This window comes from Bombina bombina, chromosome 8 (assembly GCF_027579735.1).
Source record: "Bombina bombina isolate aBomBom1 chromosome 8, aBomBom1.pri, whole genome shotgun sequence".
NCBI classification, from domain to species: Eukaryota; Metazoa; Chordata; class Amphibia; order Anura; family Bombinatoridae; genus Bombina; species Bombina bombina.
In genome coordinates this window covers 31,274,595-31,299,669 of record NC_069506.1, presented here as the reverse complement: position 1 = coordinate 31,299,669, position 25,075 = coordinate 31,274,595, and the positions used below count along the sequence as shown (strand labels likewise).

At 33.4% G+C, this 25,075-nt stretch overlaps 1 protein-coding gene across 1 annotated transcript in view; it reads right to left on the bottom strand.

Annotated features, from left to right (window-relative positions):
- LOC128638360 (protein-arginine deiminase type-1-like) overlaps positions 1-25,075 on the bottom strand; it is a 94,124-nt gene that overhangs the window by 1,198 nt on the left and 67,851 nt on the right. The window contains exons 9-15 of the mRNA XM_053690266.1: positions 16,588-16,699; positions 15,245-15,352; positions 14,495-14,649; positions 11,349-11,490; positions 7,692-7,785; positions 2,337-2,413; positions 418-543 (exon numbers count right to left, since the gene is read on the bottom strand). Of these exons, the coding sequence (XP_053546241.1) occupies positions 418-543; positions 2,337-2,413; positions 7,692-7,785; positions 11,349-11,490; positions 14,495-14,649; positions 15,245-15,352; positions 16,588-16,699 (814 nt within the window). The remainder of the gene's footprint in view (positions 1-417; positions 544-2,336; positions 2,414-7,691; positions 7,786-11,348; positions 11,491-14,494; positions 14,650-15,244; positions 15,353-16,587; positions 16,700-25,075) is intronic.

Below are 25,075 nucleotides of genomic sequence, written 5' to 3'. Positions count from 1 at the left end.
TATGTTTAATTTTCTTATATTTTTAACATTTTTCATGGAGGCATTTGATAGCTTCATATTTCTCTTATATCTTCCTAGCAGCAGCAGTGCCTCTGCTGAACCCAAAGCTTGTCTGCTATATGGTCCTATAAGTGTTATGTTTGGAAGGAGATCTCTCTACAGATATTGCCTTTCTGACTCTGTTCCACGGCTTTTTCTCTATTTCAAACTTATTTTTTCTCTTCCTCCCCTCCTCTATTGTACATTCTAAGGCTTTCTAGCTTTCTCTACAAGCCTCAGTCCTGTCGCTTCACTATGCTGTTCGCTTGCACTTTTTGTCTTCACCCATAATACAATGCTCTATTGGAAGCAATCTACATAGCAGACTAGACAAGATGCAAAGACTCCCACCATTTTTTTTGTCAATATTGTTCTTACCACGTTGGGGAAGAAGGAATCTGCTCCAAATTTGGTTTTATTGTAAAGCAAGGGTATATCGATGATATCTTCCTCGGACAACCCAAGTTCTTTCTTCATGATATCTCGGTTTAAATCAACATATTCCTAAAATTGTAAGCGTATGAAAATGTAAAAGACATAAAATCACAGTGGCTTGCTAGAGCTATTTTAGCATTCACTTTGAAGTTTGACACTGAGATTAGCACCATGTGCGCATGTGCAGTGGGAAATACTGTACTGAGTGATAAGTATATTTCATGAAGAGTACCTACTATTACTAATAAGTGCCTGTTTGTGTACACAAGGCATGTGCACACTGTACAGATAAACAGTTAATAAAAAGCAAAACAATGGTCTGGGGTGTACAGCTCAGGAATACTATTAACTTAATTGATCCTTTAAGCTGCAAGATTTGTACACCAAAGTGTTAATCATTGATTTATTTTCATTGTTTTATTTTAGGGGGGTAAAGTTTCACAACCTTTTCAGTAAAAAAATGCTTTAAAAAAATAATTTGTAACACAACATACAGACATCTCTGGTACCTAGTGCGCATACAACATCTCTAGTACCTAGTGCGCATACAACATCTCTACTACCTAGTGCACATACAACATCTCTAGTACCTAGTGCGCATACAACATCTCTACTACCTAGTGCACATACAACATCTCTACTACCTAGTGCACATACAACATCTCTAGTACCTAGTGCGCATACAACATCTCTAGTACCTAGTGCGCATACAACATCTCTAGTACCTAGTGCACATACAACATCTCTACTACCGAGTGCACATACAACATCTCTACTACCTAGTGCACATACAACATCTCTAGTACCTAGTGCGCATACAACATCTCTAGTACCTAGTGCGCATACAACATCTCTAGTACCTAGTGCGCATACAACATCTCTAGTACCTAGTGCACATACAACATCTCTACTACCGAGTGCACATACAACATCTCTAGTACCTAGTGTGCATACAACATCTCTAGTACCTAGTGAGCATACAACATGTCTAGTACTTAGTGTGCATACAACATCTCTAGTACCTAGTGCACATACAACATCTCTAGTACCTAGTGTGCATACAACATCTCTAGTACCTAGTGCACATACAACATCTCTAGTGCTTAGTGTGCATACAACATCTCTAGTACCTAGTGTGCATACAACATCTCTAGTACCTAGTGCGCATACAACATCTCTGGTACCTAGTGTGCATACAACATCTCTAGTACCTAGTGTGCATACAAACATCTCTAGTACCTAGTGTGCATACAACATCTCTAGTACCTAGTGTGCATACAACATCTCTAGTACCTAGTGTGCATACAACATCTCTAGTACCTAGTGCGCATACAACATCTCTAGTACCTAGTGTGCATACAACATCTCTAGTACCTAGTGTGCATACAAACATCTCTAGTACCTAGTGTGCATACAACATCTCTAGTACCTAGTGCGCATACAACATCTCTAGTACCTAGTGCGCATACAACATCTATAGTACCTAGTGTGCATACAACATCTATAGTACCTAGTGTGCATACAACATCTCTAGTACCTAGTGTGCATACAACATCTCTAGTACCTAGTGTGCATATAACATCTCTAGTACCTAGTGTGCATACAACATCTCTAGTACCTAGTGCACATACAACATCTCTAGTACCTAGTGTGCATACAACATCTCTAGTACCTAGTGCGCATACAACATCTATAGTACCTAGTGCGCATACAACATCTCTAGTACCTAGTGTGCATACAACATCTCTAGTACCTAGTGAGCATACAACATCTCTAGTACCTAGTGCGCATACAACATCTCTAGTACCTAGTGTGCATACAACATCTCTAGTACCTAGTGTGCATACATTATATATATTTACCTGAGTTGTTTTTGCATACTGCATCAAAGAGTCATCTGCCAGAACATCATCTATTGTGATCTTCTTATCTCTTACCCCTGGCAAAATAAGAATACAACATTTATGGGTTTATCAGATGTTTTTGTAACATGTTCAATCATTTAAAGTACATTGGAGGGTAGAGTGGAGTAAAATAGCGCAGGGGGCATTATCTTGTGCTGTGTCAGACAAACTGTGTACAGCACCAATACTGTAACCAGGTGCATGGGGAAAATGAGCTTCCACAGCACCATAATAAAGCAAATTATATTTTATTAGTTTGCATTTATTGTGTATAATAGTGAACATTTTTAATTGTAAATAAAATTAGCCACTAGGTGGTGGTATACCATAGGAATTTTAAAGATGTTTGTAATTAAAGGGTTAAAAAGAAGGGATTATAAGAAGCAGTGTACACATGTTGTTAATACGCATGATTAAGGGCTTAAGGCCCGAAACGTTTCTTTGTAGTTTATTCTTTGTACCAAGATGAACTAATAAAGCATCATTTGCTTTATTATGGTTGTCAACTTTGTATATCTGGCAGTATATATATATTTATTATTTATTTATGTATGTATATATATATATATGTATATATATATATATATACTGTATATGTATATACTGTATATATATATATATATATATATATATATATATAATGTGTGTGTGTCTGTATATGTGTATGTTTATTAGTGTATGTATGTGAATTAATTTTTTTTTGTATATTTATGTGCGAGTTAGTGCACATGAAGAATTAGGGGCATATTTATCAATTGAAGACCACTGCTCCATAACCTGTCTGCCTGCTCTGAGGAGGCGGACAGAACTCGTAAGAAATCAACCCAATCCAATACAATGGGGCTGATTGACACCCCCTGCTAGCGGCAAATTGGCTGATTGGAATCTGCAGGGGGCGGCATTGCACCAGCAGTTCACAAGAACTGCTGGTGCAATGATAAATGCCGACAGCGTTTAGAGGAATAGATGGATAGAGGAATAGATGGATAGAGAGATGTGCGGCGGACATGATCCGCAAAATACCGGATCATGTCCGTCCGCACCTTGTTAAATAGGCCCCTTAGTGTACTCCTGTCTTGTTAATGTACTCAAAAACAGACAGGAGTACACTAATACTTCTTGCGTGCTAACCCGACATGAGCTTTGTTAACGTGCGGTATGTATTTATTAAATATAAAAGATTGAAAAATATTAATAATTAATGTAAATAATTATTATAGATGTTCTTAACAATTCTAATCATCTGGGTATATACGCATTTTTACAGTATCTATAATAATTATTATTCATTATTATTAATATTTTTATTTATGTAATCCTATATTATAAAAAGCCAGATATGTTTGTCAGATGCAGTTATGCGCAGTACCTGGATCCTTTCGTCACTGTCTTTTACAGACGCAAGCTTGAGATCAGCATGCGATTGGCTGAAGTTTTACGCTCCCGTATTATCATTCAATTGCACTAGCACTGTCTGCACTGCCATAATCAACTCATCCAATTGGTAAACCTCGGTGACGCAACTGCAAGGCGGTGCTATAACCTAGGAGACGCAACTGCAAGGCGGTGCTATTGTTTAAACTGGTCTGGCGCGGCTAAAGAGTTTGTTGTTTTAGTAAGGAACCGAGACTGTGATTGGTGTGATGGTGGCTGAAATGGAGGAAAAAGGGGATACATATGTGTGCGGGGCACATAATTTCGTTGTGCCGCACCCTCTGTCTATTGAGGATTTCAGCATCATTAAACTGAATAGTTGCGCAGCATTTGGGAAGGTGTATCTGGCCCGTAGGAAAAACAACAGCAGGTTGTTCGCTGTCAAGGTACGAGTGACAGCTGCAGAGCTTATAATCATATGAAAGATTAAATCGTATGGGAAATGTGTATATATATATATATATATATAGGGATAAATGGATAGAGGGATAGATGGATTGAGGGATATGGATAGAGATATGCCTCCTAAGAGGCATATTTATTTCATTCACATTTTGACCCGTGTACACGGATTTTAACACTAGTATTTACATAATGTGCCTTAAGATAACTAATTCTTTATGTGCACTAACCTGACACCACGTTAGAGCTACAGCGCAAAACCTGGAGCGCATTACACATATTTTACATTCTAATGTTCTTCACATAGAAGAAAATGTTATTTTTAGTTTTAAATATATAGTTCTATAAATATCTGATAATGTTTATGTAAAATATAAATCTATACCTATATATCTATATGAATATATACACAGGTCTAGGTATATATATTTAAAAACTACAAAGAACATTTTCCTTTATGTGAAGAACATTGGAATTTGAAATATTAATAACTCCTGTTGGGTATAGCGCTATGGGTTTAATATGGTGTTGGTTAGCAAGCGAGCGATAAGTGTTTTGTTTTTTATTAACAGTGCACTCTATTGAAGTCTATGGGGAGAAAAAGTTAACATGGTCGTGATATCCGAAGTCCATTGGTTAGCATGCATCAGGTTTCACTCTTGTAATACAAGTAAAAGTTTACTTCTAGCGGTGTTGGCACTCGAACGGAATTACTAAATAGTGCTCCACTTGTAATCTGGCCCACTATCAGGGATTACAAGTTTTTTAATGCACCCTGTACTTCCATACCGCACCCTATACTATCAATGGGAAGATGAAGTGCGATAATTATGTTCATACTACAAGTCGTTGGTTAAGTGTTGAATTTTTGTGTAATCCAAAATACTGTTTTCTCTGTTAAATTATTTGAAAACCATAAGTCCACACACAGCAGCACTTAAAAAAAAAAGAATTTTTTTCCAAATGTAGCAGGGTCACATAAAAAGTAAAGTTTCGTGGCTCATGCCCTTAATCATGCATAGTTAACGTCATACAACGCATCAATATAGGCCATCCCTAATTCGGGAACCAGTCACAACCTAACAGTGCATACACCCCCCTAGTGGCTAAAAACAATTAATACAAATCATTACAGATTTTTATAATTTTTTTCTTTTTATAAAAACACAGCCTGTATACATTTAAAAATATGCTATTTACAATATTAACTATCTACACAGTATTCTGGATAGCAATAGATTATTACAAGAAGCATTTTAAGGAGAAATGTAATTTAAAAGAAAACAGCCAGATCCAGTTCCCTGTTAAATCCTGCAGGTTGCATGGTATTTAATTTATGGATCCAAAATGCCTCTCATCTCTTTAAGAGAAGTTCTTTATCACCCCCCGCCTTGGATATGAAACAGTATCTATAATTTGAAACCTAAGTTGGCTAATGTTATGGCCATACTCTAAAAAATGGGAGGAGACAGGGGCCTTAAACTTAGGTTTCAAATTATAGATACAGTGCCATATCCAAGACGGGGGGCTGGCCCTATGTGTTTTATCCCTGCAAAGGGGTTTAACACACAGTTAAAGTAACATCCACAACAGCAATGCACTACTGGGACCTAGCTGAACACAAATGTTGAACCAAAGACAAGAGACATATGTGTGTAGCCACCAATCGGCAGCCAGCTCCCAGTAGTGCATTGCTGCTCCTAGTAAATTTGATAATATTATTATTATATTGCATGCTCTATCTGAACCATGACGTTTTATTTTGACTTAGAGCCCTGTAAGGCTGACTCATGCTCAGTATGGTATAAGTTGCATTAAGTTCCTGTAAGGCCGACTCATGCTTAGTATGGTATACATTGTATTAAGTTCCTGTAAGGCTGACTCATGCTCAGTATGGTATACATTGTATTAAGTTCCTGTAAGGCTGACTCATGCTCAGTATGGTATACATTGTATTAAGTTCCTGTAAGGCTGACTCATGCTCAGTATGGTATATGTTGTATTAAGTTCCTGTAAGGCCGACTCATGCTCAGTATGGTATAAGTTGTATTAAGTTCCTGTAAGGCCGACTAATGCTTAGTATGGTATACATTGTATTAAGTTCCTGTAAGGCTGACTCATGCTCAGTATGGTATACATTGTATTAAGTTCCTGTAAGGCTGACTCATGCTCAGTATGGTATACATTGTATTAAGTTCCTGTAAGGCTGACTCATGCTCAGTATGGTATATGTTGTATTAAGTACCTGTAAGACCGACTCATGCTTAGTACGGTATACATTGTATTAAGTACCTGTAAGTCCGACTCATGATTAGTATGGTATACATTGTATTAAGTTCCTGTAAGGCTGACTCATGCTCAGTATGGTATACATTGTATTAAGCCGACTCATGCTCAGTATGGTATACATTGTATTAAGTCCCTGTAAGGCCGACTCATGCTCAGTATGGTATATTTTGTATTAAGTTCCTGTAAGGCTGACTCGTGCTCAGTAGGGTATACATTGTATTAAGTCCCTGTAAGGCCGACTCATGCTCAGTATGGTATATATTGTATTAAGTCCCTGTAAGGCCGACTCATGCTCAGTATGGTATATATTGTATTAAGTTCCTGTAAGGCCGACTCATGCTCAGTATGGTATGCATTATATTAAGTTCCAGTAAGGCCGACTTATGCTCAGTATAGTATATATTGTATTAAGTTCCTGTAAGGCTGACTCATGCTCAGTACGGTATATATAGTATTAAGTTCCTGTAAGGCTTACTCGTGCTCAGTACGGTATATATTGTATTAAGTTCCTGTAAGGCCGACTCATGCTCAGTATGGTATGCATTATATTAAGTTCCAGTAAGGCCAACTTATGCTCAGTATAGTATATATTGTATTAAGTTCCTGTAAGGCTGACTCATGCTCAGTACGGTATATATTGTATTAAGTTCCTGTAAGGCCGACTTATGCTCAGTATAGTATATATTGTATTAAGTTCCTGTAAGGCTGACTCATGCTCAGTACGGTATATATTGTATTAAGTTCCTGTAAGGCTAACTCATACTCAGTATGGTATACGTTGTATTAAGTTTCTGTAAGGCCAACTCATGCTCAGTATAGTATATATTGTATTAAGTTCCTGTAAGGCTAACTCATACTCAGTATGGTATACGTTGTAATAAGTTTCTGTAAGGCCAACTCATGCTCAGTATAGTATATATTGTATTAAGTTCCTGTAAGGCTGACTCGTGCTCAGTAGGGTATACATTGTATTAAGTTCCTGTAAGGCTGACTCGTGCTCAGTAGGGTATATATTGTATTAAGTTCCTGTAAGGCTGACTCATGCTCAGTATGGTAAACATTGTATTTAGTTCCTGTAAGGCTGACTCATGCTCAGTATGGTATACATTGTATTAAGTTCCTGTAAGGCTGACTCAGTATGGTATAATTGTATTAAGGCCATTACATAACAATGTCGTCTGTACAAACCTTTAAACATGGCAGCATCACCATATTCTGCTTTCTGCTTCTCTCTGAACAGCTCCAGACAAGCCTTGGGACTGGCCAGAAGCAGCCTGAATCCCTGAAAGACAGAAATGTGTCAGTCCTCTATAAGCTTTATGCAAGAGACGCCCCTATGACTCTCAATAAAATCCTGATGCAACAGAATGTCTGATAAAAGCATATTGTTATAATCACCATTAAACAAAACAGATAAGTACACTATGTGGCCAAAAGTATGGGACAACGCTAATAATTATTGAGTTCAGATGTTTCAGCCATACCCATTGATAACAGGCTCATAAAATCCAGCACATAGACAAAAAAACTCCATAGACAATCATTAGCAGTACCCAAACCTCACATCAACATGGTCAATGCCGGCTGGAGTGGTGTAAATTACGCTACAACTGGACTACGAAACAGTGGAAATGTTTTATCTGGAGTGATGAATCCCATTTCACTATCTGGCAGATGCAGCAGATGGCAGGAGAATGCTACCTACCGGAATACATAGTGCCTACTGTAAAGTTTAATGGAGGAGGGAAATCGTATGTTGGGGCAGTTATTATAGGTAGCAAATGAGGGCTATAAAATTAACAAGAGATTAGATCTCTGCTTAATTTTATAAATGTGCCCCAAATGCCCCCAAAATACAGTGTAGTGTATTTTATTAACCAATAAAGATAGCAGCACTAGGCAGTATTTTGTGGCTAAAGTTGGCGGGAGTGAGGTGCACTGAAGAGTGCCTTTACATTGCGGTCTATGGGAACTGTGTGTTCCTAGTTAATATATATGTTTATACTTATATACATATATATTTATGTGTTAATGAGTGTATATACACATATTAACACATAAATATATCCTATATAATAAAAGGCCAGGTATGTTTGCCAGATGCAGTCATGCGCAGTAGAGACTGCGCAAGGACAAACATACGTGGCCTTGAGCAGCAGAGAGGATGAGCAGCCGTAGTGGGGGGCGTGGCCGGACGAAGAGCCATAGTGGGGGTGTGACCGGGCGTGGCAAGGGGTGTGGCCGGGTGTGTGCGAGTGAAGGGGCATGGCCGATGGGATCGTCTGTGGTGGGGTGTGGCCGGATGGGATTGGGCGTGGCTGAGAGAGAGTGCAAAAGACAAAAAGGAAGGAGAAAGAGGAAAAGAGAAGGAGAAAGGGGAGAGGGAGGAGAGAGAGCAAAAGAGGGGGAGAGAGGGCAAAAAAGGGGGTGAGGAGAGAGAGCAAAAGATGGGGAGAGAGGGCAAAAGAGGGAGAGAGAGAGCAAAAGAGGGGAAGAGAGCAAAAGAGAGGCAGGAGAGATTAAAAGAGAGGTGGAAAGAGAGCAAAAGAGGGGGAGAGAGGGCAAAAGAGAGGGGGAGAGGGGGAGAGTGAGCAAAAGAGGGGGGAAAGAGAGAAAAAAGAGGGGGGAGGGAGAGAAAAAAGAGGGGGGAGAGAGAGGAAAAAGAGGGGGGAGAGAGAGGAAAAAGAGGGGGGAGAGAGAGCAAAAAGAGGGGGGAGAGAGAGCAAAAAGAGGGGGGAGATAGAGCAAAAGAGGGGGGAGAGAAAAAGAGAGGGAGAGAGCAAAAGAGGGGGGGAGAGAGCAAAAGAGGGGGGAGAGAGAGCAAAAGAAGGGGGAGAGAGAGCAAAAGAGGGGGGAGAGAGAGTAAAAGAGGGGGGAGAGAGAGCAAAAGAGGGGGAGAGAGAGTAAAAGAGGGGGGAGAGAGAGCAAAATATGGGGAGAGAGAGCAAAAGAGGGGGAAGAGAGAGCAAAAGAGGGGGAAGAGAGAGCAAAAGAGGGGAGAGAGAGAGTAAAAGAGGGGGAGGGAGAGCAAAAGAGGGGAGAGAGAGAGTAAAAGAGGGGGGAGAGAGCAAAGAGGGAGAAAAATAGCAAAAGAGGGGGGAGAGGAGAGAGAGCAAAAGAGGGGGGAGAGCAAAAGAGGGGAGAGAGAGAGTAAAAGAGGGGGAGGGAGAGCAAAAGAGGGGAGAGAGCAAAGAGGGAGAAAAATAGCAAAAGAGGGGGGAGAGGAGAGAGAGCAAAAGAGGGGGGAGAAAGAGCAAAAGAGGGGGGAGAAAGAGCAAAAGAGACTTACCCCCTTCACTACGCTTAGGTTCTGATGCCGTCACTGACAGCATCAGAACGAGGCCCCCATTGGAGCCTATAGAAGCATGGTCTTGTGAGCGCAATGCTTCCCAGCAATGTGAATGTGAGCTCATGTTCGCATTTTGACAACTTGTAATAAAAGTGCACATTAGCGTGTGCTGGTATTACTTAGTGGAGCGCAAATATCGCTTTCATGAAAGCGATATTTAGCACCCCACTTGTAATCTGTGCCTAACTGTATAAAGGGAAACACTTGTATTGCACACAATTTCAAGCAGCCGCTCTGAACCCACCATCCAGTATACGATCAATGACTCATACTGATGACGTCAGATGCCAATAATGATGCTCCGCAGCAATACAAGTGATGCCACACAAGGCAGGGTGCAATGCCACAATGCAGCAAACCAACTGCAGATAAATATTGTAGTAAAAAAGTCCAGCAGCACTTAGCAGTGAAATTAAAGAAGACGTTTATTCCAACATACAGGTAAAAATACAAACACGGACAGGTTGTCTGACGCGTTTCGCCACTAGGGGGCGTGAAACGCATCAGGCAATCTGTCCGTGTTTGTATTTTTACCTGTATATTGAAATAAATGTCTTCTTTAATTTCACTGCTAAATGCTGGACTTTTTTATTACGGAAACACTTGTATTGCTTGAAAAGTTTAATATCTCAATGGAAAAAAAAGGCCTCAAAAAACATATTTTTCTCTCTTTTACACCTAGCTGAGCATGCTGTTATGTCTGAGACATTATTGACCGCTTCTGGCAGTGTTTTAACTGTTTGCGTGTTTAATGGAGACCGGGTGTAAATTTGTACTGTTCGGCTTCTTTTATTTTGTTATGGGCCTCCCAATTTTTTTTCCGGCAGCCAGTAATGATGGGAAACACAACACGGGAAACGCAACACAGGAAACTGGCATTAACTGTAATGGTTTCCAATAGCAGTTTATGTTTTGTAACCTCGTGAAAACCCAATTGAGAATCAGTGGAAACAAACCCAAAGTGAGATGCTATCTAGGAAACATTGCATAAAAATAACACATAAACAAGGCTCACTGCACTATAACTACATAACACATTTAATGTGATGGTAAACCTTAACTAATCAAATGCCATATATTTAATCTTTGCCATTAAAAAAGTATGTGTGTACCTTTTTTTGTTTTTAATCCGTCTGTGAAAGGGTTATAGTATATGCATATAGTTATGCTTCTATTGCAATGTTATGTCGGCCCACTTAGATGAACTCTTTTTTTTTTTTATGACAATTTAAGTGAACATCCAATCAACATGTGTGTCATTTGACAATCTTGAAGTCCAGCCCCTTTAAAGCCCTTAGAAAGCCTATGCAGAGAGTGGGTGGGAGTGCTCTATACATCACAGCCCAGTCAAAAGAGGAAATGAAGGCGGGCAGAGGAACAGACAATACCAATGATTATAAATCTTTTATTATAAAATATATATACACTTTCTTAAATAATACAGAATTGTGTTTATCACCTACTGACATATGGTATAGCACTTGGTCATGGTTTACCTTTTGGTCCGGAGCTGGAACAAAACTCATGAATTCATCCACGTGCCCTACTGTGAGCCAGTAAGAGTACAGCTCTACGGGTGCCTGCAGCTGCTGCGCCTCTAGGAAGTCTCGAATCACTTTATTCATTCGTACGTTTTCTCTACAAGCAAAATAGCATAGTTACATTTGGCTGTGAGGACAAAGATTTATCTTACAAGTCTATCTACTTAAAGGGATAGCGGAGTCAAAATTAAGCTTTCATGATTAAAATAGAGCACAACGTTTTAAACAACTTTCCAATTTACTTTTATTATCCAAATGACCTTGTTTTCTTGGTATCCTTTGTTAAAGATAAATCTAGGTAAGCTCATAAGAGCTCAGGAGCGTGCATGTGTCTTTAGTACTCTATGGTAGCAGTGTTTGTAACATTGTATAACACTGCGGCCATAGAGTGCTAAAATCACATGCATGCTCCTAAGGTCTGATGAGTCTGCCTAGATTTACTCTTCAGCAAAGGATACCAAAATGTTTAAACAAATTTTATAATAGAAATAAATTGAAAAGTTGTTTAAAATTGTATGCTCTATCTGAATCACAACAGTTTAATTTTAACTTTACTGTTGCTTTAAATAATATTTTGTGTGAAAAGCAGCAACGTTTCAGTACGAGAACAGCCAAGATCAGACTTTCACAGGGCTGGTTTTGGTTACATAACCTGTTACCGTTTGCATCTCTTCTCCCCACAAGTGGAAATCAGAGGTGGAGATCAGGGGGTCCTAGTGGGCTTAGGATGATTTGATAATTACACAAAACAACAAATGCTTATATTGTAATAATGACAAAAGACTGAAGGCATCGTACTGCGTTCTAGTGCAACAAGGGACAATCTAGTTTAGAAATGACAGGCTAGATTACAAATGGTGCGCTTGTCAGCATGGGACAAATACATTGTAAGAAAATTTGTCTAAAAATAAAAAATAATAAAATAATATTTTCTTTTTACACTTTAAAGGGACGGTCAGGCTTTAATGATACCAATTCTAAATAACTTTCTAGTTTACTTTAGATGTCAAATTTGTATCATTCTCTTGGTATTCTTTGATGAAGAACCAGCAATGCATGACTGGGAGCTAGCTGAACACATCTGGCGAGCCAATGACATGAGGCATATATGTGCAGCCACCAATCATGAGGGAACTACCAGTAGTGCATTGCTGTTGGCAAGGATATTTACATATGATTTTCAATAAAGAAAACCAAGAGAACAAAGTACATTTGATAACAGAAGTAAATTAGAAGAGTGTTTAAAATGCTATACTCTATCTGAATCATGAACATTTAATTTTGACTTTACTCTCACATTAAACCTTCGGTTCTACTGCCATGGTACTGTCAATTCTCTGTATGCTGATGGTATGGCAAGTGTCCAACAAAGAAGGTTATAAAACTTTGTAGCAAATGATTCACCCTTAATTAGGGCACAGACAACCTTTACATCTTATTAATTATACGTGTGTATATTATATTAGGGGGTTTGCCAGCAATGTGCAATTATAAACTTACAATCTTTTATAAATAATTATTTAAACTTTACAAGCATCTGTGTGTGTCTGTCTGTCATCCAAACAGCATTAGAGAGTTCAGCGTATATGTTTTGTTATAGTGAGTCACAACATTAATTAGAAAACTGCAAAACATTATTAAATACTCTCTAAAGTAGAACGTATAAATGAGAGTATTATCTGGTTTAATCCCTTTGCATTACTCTTATCTGGCAGTAGAGAAACCCCTATGTTTACTGTCTCATAACTTCTGTTTTAATTCACTTTTATTTAGGAGCATATTGTTTTTTCTAAAGGGTTATAGTCTAGTTTGATAAAAAAAGATTTTTGTGAAATTCAAACTTCAATCCATCAGAAAAAGAGTTTTCTAATGGTTTTCAAATGGCTTTGCACTCTTTTAATGAGACATGAGAGTCAAAATTAAACTTTCATGATTAAACGTACAATTAAAAAAAAAAAATCCATCTGTTATAAAAACATATTACCATGAGCTAGGCTCGGGAGCATGAATATGTCTTGAGCACTATGAGGCAGTAGAGTAGGGGTGGGCAATTATTGGCCCTCCAGATGTTATGGACTACATCTCCCATAATGCTCTTTCAGCCATAATCCTGGCAAAACATTGTGGGAGATGTAGTCCATAACATCTGGAAGGCCGATAGTTGCCCACCCCTGCAGTAGAGGGCATTATGTTAAACAAGAAACCTGTAGAGCAGGGGTCAGCAATCTTTGCATCCATTTGTTTTGGAACTACATTTCCCATGATGCTCAGACACTCTTTAGGCTGGCTGAGTATCATGGGAAATGTAGTTCCAAAACATCTAGGGTGCCAAGGTTGCTGACCCCTGCTGTAGAGGGAGCAGCACAGTAGCTTCAGACACTCTATGATAAACCTCTTTGGTAAACTAATCTATATAGCTAGAAACCATATTTAAGAAACAAGTCTGAGCACAAGCTGAGAGTGTATCATTGGATAGGAGACATACAAATAGTGTGTGCAGTAGAGCTGTGGGTGTTCCCTGCTGTCACTACCTCAGCTTTTATAACATTGCTACAAACACTTCTGCACAGATATAGAACCCAAGATACGCACACGCTCTTGAGCCTACCTCAGTATGTTCTCATGGAAAGGGGTCAAGTTTCAACACAGAAGACTAAAATAATGAGGTCAATGCTTTATCTGAATCATGAAAGGTTTGACTTACATGTCCCTCTTAACTCAGTAGATACTTTAATTTGAGATCCCCTTGCCAACTCTATTCCAATCCAATGGTTCTCCGATGATTTCTCTTAAAATATTTTTCATTTGCCTTTCAAAAATCACATTTTGCCATTGTTGTAGAGATTTTCTTAGCTTCTCACATTACTTTTCTAGAGGGTTATCAGCCTCAATCATTCTTAGCTCATGCTTAGCTCATGTTTTTAACAAACAAGGTCTCCTGTTCCCTGTAACCAGGACTCAACTTACTTCACTAACACCTTTAGGCTTTTTGAACATTTTATGTCCCTGCCGGGACACTACTGTCAACATACAAATTTAGAAAACCCTAAGTGCTCTTAAGTAGAATTGTTGGCATAATCAACAGTAAACCAAAAGCTTACTTGGGTAACCCACTGCCATACAGAATTCTTCCAAATGGATAGCTCTTCCCATTAACCGTCACTGGAGGACTGACCTCTAAATTCCCAAATGCATCCAAGGTGTTTACCTCTTTTTCGTTTTCAGGTTCCCTGGTTACATAACCAAAATCTGGTCCCTGGATGAGACAGAATCATAGCAGAGCACAGTATTAAATACAATTATATTATTTCATTAATCACTTTAGCCATGTTGTACATCTGAAAGTATATGCACTTCCCATTGCATTCAATTCCCTCTACTAAATGTCTCCCTTTTTTATCTCTTCTTTTTATCCTCAATTGCTTCTTTTTACTTCTAGCTCCTTTTTTATATTATTCTCCAGGAGCTCTACACATCAGTCTTCCCTTCTACTATTTCCCTATCTTTATCACCTCCCCTTAGTACTCAGCCTCCATCTTTCTTTACAAACAAATCCAGGGTGTCTTGATGCTTTCATTGTCCATTACCAACCAAGTTTTCACCTACTGTCTACTTCCTAATTTCTCATATTTCATACCCCAACTGTGTGGTAGAAGGAACCATCTTGCCTTTCACTGCATTTCTGAGTGTTACCAAACAGAACCCAAAGATAGTTGCCTAATTATTGGGATTTCCACAATCTGGTGCCTCCATAGTAATTAAACAGGGCCAGTCAGGCATTATGTTCATGCAATGTTTTTTAATGTGACATTCCATCACTCCTGGTAACAGGGCATAGACACCTAACTTACCAACACCGACCTGTGTGGAAATCCTGCAAGTCCACGGTTTCTGGGAGAGTCAAACACCACTGGCAAACGCTTGTGTGGTGCTTCTGTATATCCAAACTCCATTTCATCCTGCAAAGAAGGTGGGAGATGACGGCATAGAAAAGAGAAACCTGGAGAAACTCTACACCTATTTGGTCAGTCATTGGCCTATATTTATTCAAGCAATTATAAAGCATAAAACATCCAAATCCAAAGCCTGGAAAATATACATTAATCTGTTTCTGATCCACTACAGAAACACTATTTAATATATGTATATATATCTCTTGTGTTTATACATCTCTTTTTCATACAAAAAAGCCCCAATAAGACTTCAGTGTATAAACACAATCAGCTATTTAAAACAAAAATAGGAGGTTCTTTGTAGGGATAGAAACCCAGTTTTTTGTTCTTTCAGGCTTCAGGTGGAACATACAATTATTTAAAAATCTTAATTTACTTATATTGTCAAATTTACTTTGTTCTTTTTGCATACTTTGTTGGAAAGCATAAATAGGTAGGCTCAGGAGTGTGCTCTTTATGGGGAACAATATAGCAGAAGTATTGCAACAATGCTTTCAATAATATTATACATTGCACAAATACTGCTACCATCTAGTGCTAAAAAGTATCTAACAACTGCTGATATAGAGTGCTTCAAACACATGCACACTCCTGAGCTTACTAATCTGCTTTTCAACAAAGGATCCCAAGAAAACAAACTAAATTTGATAATAGAACACAATTTGAAAGTATTTATTTTTATTTTTGTTGTAAGCTCTATCTATATCCTGAAAAAAATAGGTTTCATTTTTATTTAAACTGTAATACATTTTGTTAATAAGCAGTTGACAAAGATATTTGTTTGTTTTTGTCACAAGTAAAAAGCTGATTTTAATTACCTATTAACAACTGTGTCCCTGTCAAAAAACAGAGTCACAATTTCCATTGCAGTTAACCCTTTTTATCTCATCTGCATCTTCAGAGGAGGCCAAGGGGGGACTAGTCACCCAGCATAATGTGGCCCCACAACTATGATCATCACTACCAGTAAAGTGTTTTACTAACAACCGCTATACACAAGACACGCCCAGAGTACTTCCAGCCCATGACACACCCACAGCTCAGCCCCTCCCACTGCAGCCCATTCACAAATAGTACAAAAATGTATATTAGGTCTTTGGCAGTGCCCCCCCCCTACTTTTGACTCTGTGGTTTCTGGAGACCACTATTTTATCTGTTTCTGTGTTAGTCCTTGTATTTGTAGAAAGTGCCGCTACCATTGTGCACAGTTATATATAACAGGATTCTTGGGATCAACTCACCTGGATCCAGCGGTCTTTGGCATTGTAGATCTCTGGGCAAATTGTTAATTTACATCTGGCTTTTTCTACCAGCGCAGTCAGCTCTTTCACAAATTCTTTATTATCCGGCACACTAAGAATAATATGCAAGTTAAAATAAGAATGGTAAATGGACAGATAACAATTACTTTAAGGGACAGTTTACTCAAAAAAAATCTCCCTTTTAATTTCTTCCCAATGATGAACTTTACCTGCTGGAGTGTATTAAATTGTTTACAAGTATTTCCATTGCCCTTATATTGGCATTTTAATTTGTTTATTTAGCCTGTGGTTTCCCCACCCATCCTGAAAGTTTTTGGCCTCAAGGCCAAGCTGTATTAAAACAGCCAGCAGAAGAAATTACACTCCCAGTGGGGTATAGAAGAGATAAGGTAATAAAATGTTCATTTTCCATTGTTCTCTCCAAGTATTGGTGATTGGTTTATGGACAAATATAAGATAAAGAAGCAGGTATATGAACATTATTTTATTTCACTTTATATATGACCATTATTATAGCATTCTAACAAATATGTTTGATTTTACTAAGCATTGCATACAGTGTTCCCCCTAAAGCCAGTATTGTAAGAGGCCCAGCAATAAAACAGTTAATAAGGGAACCAGACCTTGCAGTCTGCATTGTATAGTGTTTGCTAACTGCTCTAATTAACTGTTTCGATGCTGGGACTTAAAGGGAACATTGATTATAGATTATGGGCCAGATTACAAGTTGAGCACTAAATATCGCTTACCTGAAAGCGATATTTGCACTCAACTAAGTAATACATGCGCACGCAAATGTGCACTGGTATTACAAGTGAGGTGCAATGCAAATGCGACCTCGTGTTCGCATTGCATGGAAGCATTGTGCTCACAAGAGCGCACTTCCATAGGCTCCAAAGGGAGCCTCGTTCTCATGCGGTGAGACACGGCAGATAACCTAGTGCAGTGAAGGGGGCAAGTAACGCAGCGATGGGCAGCAAATCTAAATATATATGTATCTGATACATACCTATATATTTATGTGTTAATATACACAGTAAAACATAAATATATATGTATCTGCTTACATACCTATATATTTATGTGTTAATATACACAGTAATACATAAATATATATGTATCTGCTTACATACCTATATATTTATGTGTTAATATACACAGTAATACATAAATATATATGTATCTGCTTACATACCTATATATTTATGTGTTAATATACACAGTAATACATAAATATATATGTATCTGTTTACATACCTATATATTTATGTGTTAATATACACAGTAATACATAAATATATATGTATCTGCTTACATACCTATATATTTATGTGTTAATATACACAGTAATACATAAATATATATGTATCTGCTTACATACCTGTATATTTATGTGTTAATATACACAGTAATACATAAATATATATGTATCTGCTTACATACCTATATATTTATGTGTTAATATACACAGTAATACATAAATATATATGTATCTGCTTACATACCTATATATTTATGTGTTAATATACACAGTAATACATAAATATATATGTATCTGTTTACATACCTATATATTTATGTGTTAATATACACAGTAATACATAAATATATATGTATCTGCTTACATACCTATATATTTATGTGTTAATATACACAGTAATACATAAATATATATGTATCTGCTTACATACCTATATATTTATGTGTTAATATACACAGTAATACATAAATATATATGTATCTGCTTACATACCTGTATATTTATGTGTTAATATACACAGTAATACATAAATATATATGTATCTGCTTACATACCTATATATTTATGTGTTAATATACACAGTAATACATAAATATATATGTATCTGTTTACATACCTATATATTTATGTGTTAATATACACAGTAATACATAAATATATATGTATCTGCTTACATACCTATACTGTATATGTATGTGTTAATATACACAGTAATACATAAATATATATGTATCTGCTTACATACCTATATATTTATGTGTTAATATATACAGTAATACATAAATATATATGTATCTGCTTACATACCTATATATTTATGTGTTAATATACACAGTAATACATAAATATATATGTATCTGCTTACATACCTATACTGTATATGTATGTGTTAATATACACAGTAATACATAAATATATATGTATCTGCTTACATACCTATATATTTATGTGTTAATATACACAGTAATACATAAATATATATGTATCTGCTTACATACCTATATATTTATGTGTTAATATACACAGTAATACATAAATATATATGTATCTGCTTACATACCTATATATTTATGTGTTAATATACACAGTAATACATAAATATATATTTATCTGCTTACATACCTGTATATTTATGTGTTAATATACACAGTAATACATAAATATATATGTATCTGCTTACATACCTATATATTTATGTGTTAATATACACAGTAATACATAAATATATATGTATCTGCTTACATACCTATATATTTATGTGTTAATATACACAGTAATACATAAATATATATGTATCTGCTTACATAACTATATATGTATGTGTTAATATACACAGTAATACATAAATATATATGTATCTGCTTACATACCTATATATTTATGTGTTAATATACACAGTAATACATAAATATATATGTATCTGCTTACATACCTATATATTTATGTGTTAATATACACAGTAATACATAAATATATATGTATCTGCTTACCTACCTATACTGTATATTTATGTGTTAATATACACAGTAATACATAAATATATATGTATCTGCTTACATACCTATATATTTATGTGTTAATATACACAGTAATACATAAATATATATGTATCTGCTTACATACCTATATATTTATGTGTTAATATACACAGTAATACATAAATATATATGTATCTGCTTACATACCTATATATTTATGTGTTAATATACACAGTAATACATAAATATATATGTATCTGCTTACATACCTATATATTTATGTGTTAATATACACAGTAATACATAAATATATATGTATCTGCTTACATACTTATATATTTATGTGTTAATATACACAGTAATACATAAATATATATGTATCTGCTTACATACCTATATATTTATGTGTTAATATACACAGTAATACATAAATATATATGTATCTGCTTACATACCTATATATTTATGTGTTAATATACACAGTAATACATAAATATATATGTATCTGCTTACATACCTATATATTTATGTGTTAATATACACAGTAATACATAAATATATATGTATCTGCTTACATACCTATATATTTATGTGTTAATATACACAGTAATACATAAATATATATGTATCTGCTTACATACCTATATATTTATGTGTTAATATACACAGTAATACATAAATATATATGTATCTGCTTACATACCTATATATTTATGTGTTAATATACACAGTAATACATAAATATATATTTATCTGCTTACATACCTGTATATTTATGTGTTAATATACACAGTAATACATAAATATATATGTATCTGCTTACATACCTATATATTTATGTGTTAATATACACAGTAATACATAAATATATATGTATCTGCTCACATACCTATATATTTATGTGTTAATATACACAGTAATACATAAATATATATGTATCTGCTTACATACCTATACTGTATATTTATGTGTTAATATACACAGTAATACATAAATATATATGTATCTGTTTACATACCTATATATTTATGTGTTAATATACACAGTAATACATAAATATATATGTATCTGCTTACATACCTGTATATTTATGTGTTAATATACACAGTAATACATAAATATATATGTATCTGCTTACATACCTATATATTTATGTGTTAATATACACAGTAATACATAAATATATATGTATCTGCTTACATACCTATATATTTATGTGTTAATATACACAGTAATACATAAATATATATGTATCTGCTTACATACCTGTATATTTATGTGTTAATATACACAGTAATACATAAATATATATGTATCTGCTTACATACCTGTATATTTATGTGTTAATATACACAGTAATACATAAATATATATGTATCTGCTTACATACCTGTATATTTATGTGTTAATATACACAGTAATACATAAATATATATGTATCTGCTTACATACCTATATATTTATGTGTTAATATACACAGTAATACATAAATATATATGTATCTGCTTACATACCTATACTGTATATTTATGTGTTAATATACACAGTAATACATAAATATATATGTATCTGCTTACATACCTATACTGTATATTTATGTGTTAATATACACAGTAATACATAAATATATATGTATCTGCTTACATACCTATATATTTATGTGTTAATATACACAGTAATACATAAATATATATGTATCTGCTTACATACCTATATATTTATGTGTTAATATACACAGTAATACATAAATATATATGTATCTGCTTACATACCTATATATTTATGTGTTAATATACACAGTAATACATAAATATATATGTATCTGCTTACATACCTATATATTTATGTGTTAATATACACAGTAATACATAAATATATATGTATCTGCTTACATACCTATATATTATTTATGTGTTAATATACACAGTAATACATAAATATATATGTATCTGCTTACATACCTATATATTATTTATGTGTTAATATACACAGTAATACATAAATATATATGTATCTGCTTACATACCTATATATTTATGTGTTAATATACACAGTAATACATAAATATATATGTATCTGCTTACATACCTATATATTATTTATGTGTTAATATACACAGTAATACATAAATATATATGTATCTGCTTACATACCTGTATATTTATGTGTTAATATACACAGTAATACATAAATATATATGTATCTGCTTACATACCTGTATATTTATGTGTTAATATACACAGTAATACATAAATATATATGTATCTGCTTACATACCTATATATTTATGTGTTAATATACACAGTAATACATAAATATATATGTATCTGCTTACATACCTATATATTTATGTGTTAATATACACAGTAATACATAAATATATATGTATCTGCTTACATACCTATATATTTATGTGTTAATATACACAGTAATACATAAATATATATGTATCTGTTTACATACCTATATATTTATGTGTTAATATACACAGTAATACATAAATATATATGTATCTGCTTACATACCTATATATTTATGTGTTAATATACACAGTAATACATAAATATATATGTATCTGCTTACATACCTATACTGTATATTTATGTGTTAATATACACAGTAATACATAAATATATATGTATCTGCTTACATACCTATATATTTATATGTTAATATACACAGTAATACATAAATATATATGTATCTGCTTACATACCTATATATTTATGTGTTAATATACACAGTAATACATAAATATATATGTATCTGCTTACATACCTATATATTTATGTGTTAATATACACAGTAATACATAAATATATATGTATCTGCTTACATACCTATATATTTATGTGTTAATATACACAGTAATACATAAATATATATGTATCTGCTTACATACCTATATATTTATGTGTTAATATACACAGTAATACATAAATATATATGTATCTGCTTACATACCTATATATTTATGTGTTAATATACACAGTAATACATAAATATATATGTATCTGCTTACATACCTATATATTTATGTGTTAATATACACAGTAATACATAAATATATATGTATCTGCTTACATACCTATATATTTATGTGTTAATATACACAGTAATACATAAATATATATGTATCTGCTTACATACCTATATATTTATGTGTTAATATACACAGTAATACATAAATATATATGTATCTGCTTACATACCTATATATTTATGTGTTAATATACACAGTAATACATAAATATATATGTATCTGCTTACATACCTGTATATTTATGTGTTAATATACACAGTAATACATAAATATATATGTATCTGCTTACATACCTATATATTTATGTGTTAATATACACAGTAATACATAAATATATATGTATCTGCTTACATACCTATACTGTATATTTATGTGTTAATATACACAGTAATACATAAATATATATGTATCTGCTTACATACCTATATATTTATGTGTTAATATACACAGTAATACATAAATATATATGTATCTGCTTACATACCTATATATTTATGTGTTAATATACACAGTAATACATAAATATATATGTATCTGCTTACATACCTGTATATTTATGTGTTAATATACACAGTAATACATAAATATATATGTATCTGCTTACATACCTATATATTTATGTGTTAATATACACAGTAATACATAAATATATATGTATCTGCTTACATACCTATACTGTATATTTATGTGTTAATATACACAGTAATACATAAATATATATGTATCTGCTTACATACCTATACTGTATATTTATGTGTTAATATACACAGTAATACATAAATATATATTCATCTGCTTACATACCTATATATTTATGTGTAAATATACACAGTAATACATAAATATATATGTATCTGCTTACATACCTATATATTTATGTGTTAATATACACAGTAATACATAAATATATATTTATCTGCTTACATACCTATATATTTATGTGTTAATATACACAGTAATACATAAATATATATGTATCTGCTTACATACCTATATATTTATGTGTTAATATACACAGTAATACATAAATATATATGTATCTGCTTACATACCTATATATTTATGTGTTAATATACACAGTAATACATAAATATATATGTATCTGCTTACATACCTATACTGTATATTTATGTGTTAATATACACAGTAATACATAAATATATATTTATCTGCTTACATACCTATATATTTATGTGTAAATATACACAGTAATACATAAATATATATGTATCTGCTTACATACCTATATATTTATGTGTTAATATACACAGTAATACATAAATATATATGTATCTGCTTACATACCTATACTGTATATTTATGTGTTAATATACACAGTAATACATAAATATATATGTATCTGCTTACATACCTATACTGTATATTTATGTGTAAATATACACAGTAATACATAAATATATATGTATCTGCTTACATACCTGTATATTTATATGTTAATATACACAGTAATACATAAATATATATGTATCTGCTTACATACCTATATATTTATGTGTTAATATACACAGTAATATATAAATATATATGTATCTGCTTACATACCTATATATTTATGTGTTAATATACACAGTAATACATAAATATATATGTATCTGCTTACATACCTATACTGTATATTTATGTGTTAATATACACAGTAATACATAAATATATATGTATCTGCTTACATACCTATATATTTATGTGTTAATATACACAGTAATACATAAATATATATGTATCTGCTTACATACCTGTATATTTATGTGTTAATATACACAGTAATACATAAATATATATGTATCTGTTTACATACCTATATATTTATGTGTTAATATACACAGTAATACATAAATATATATGTATCTGCTTACATACCTATATATTTATGTGTTAATATACACAGTAATACATAAATATATATGTATCTGCTTACATACCTGTATATTTATGTGTTAATATACACAGTAATACATAAATATATATGTATCTGCTTACATACCTATATATTTATGTGTTAATATACACAGTAATACATAAATATATATGTATCTGCTTACATACCTATATATTTATGTGTTAATATACACAGTAATACATAAATATATATGTATCTGCTTACATACCTATATATTTATGTGTTAATATACACAGTAATACATAAATATATATGTATCTGCTTACATACCTATATATTTATGTGTTAATATACACAGTAATACATAAATATATATGTATCTGCTTACATACCTATATATTTATGTGTTAATATACACAGTAATACATAAATATATATGTATCTGCTTACATACCTATATATTTATGTGTTAATATACACAGTAATACATAAATATATATGTATCTGCTTACATACCTATATATTTATGTGTTAATATACACAGTAATACATAAATATATATGTATCTGCTTACATACCTATATATTTATGTGTTAATATACACAGTAATACATAAATATATATGTATCTGCTTACATACCTATATATTTATGTGTTAATATACACAGTAATACATAAATATATATGTATCTGCTTACATACCTGTATATTTATGTGTTAATATACACAGTAATACATAAATATATATGTATCTGCTTACATACCTATATATTTATGTGTTAATATACACAGTAATACATAAATATATATGTATCTGCTTACATACC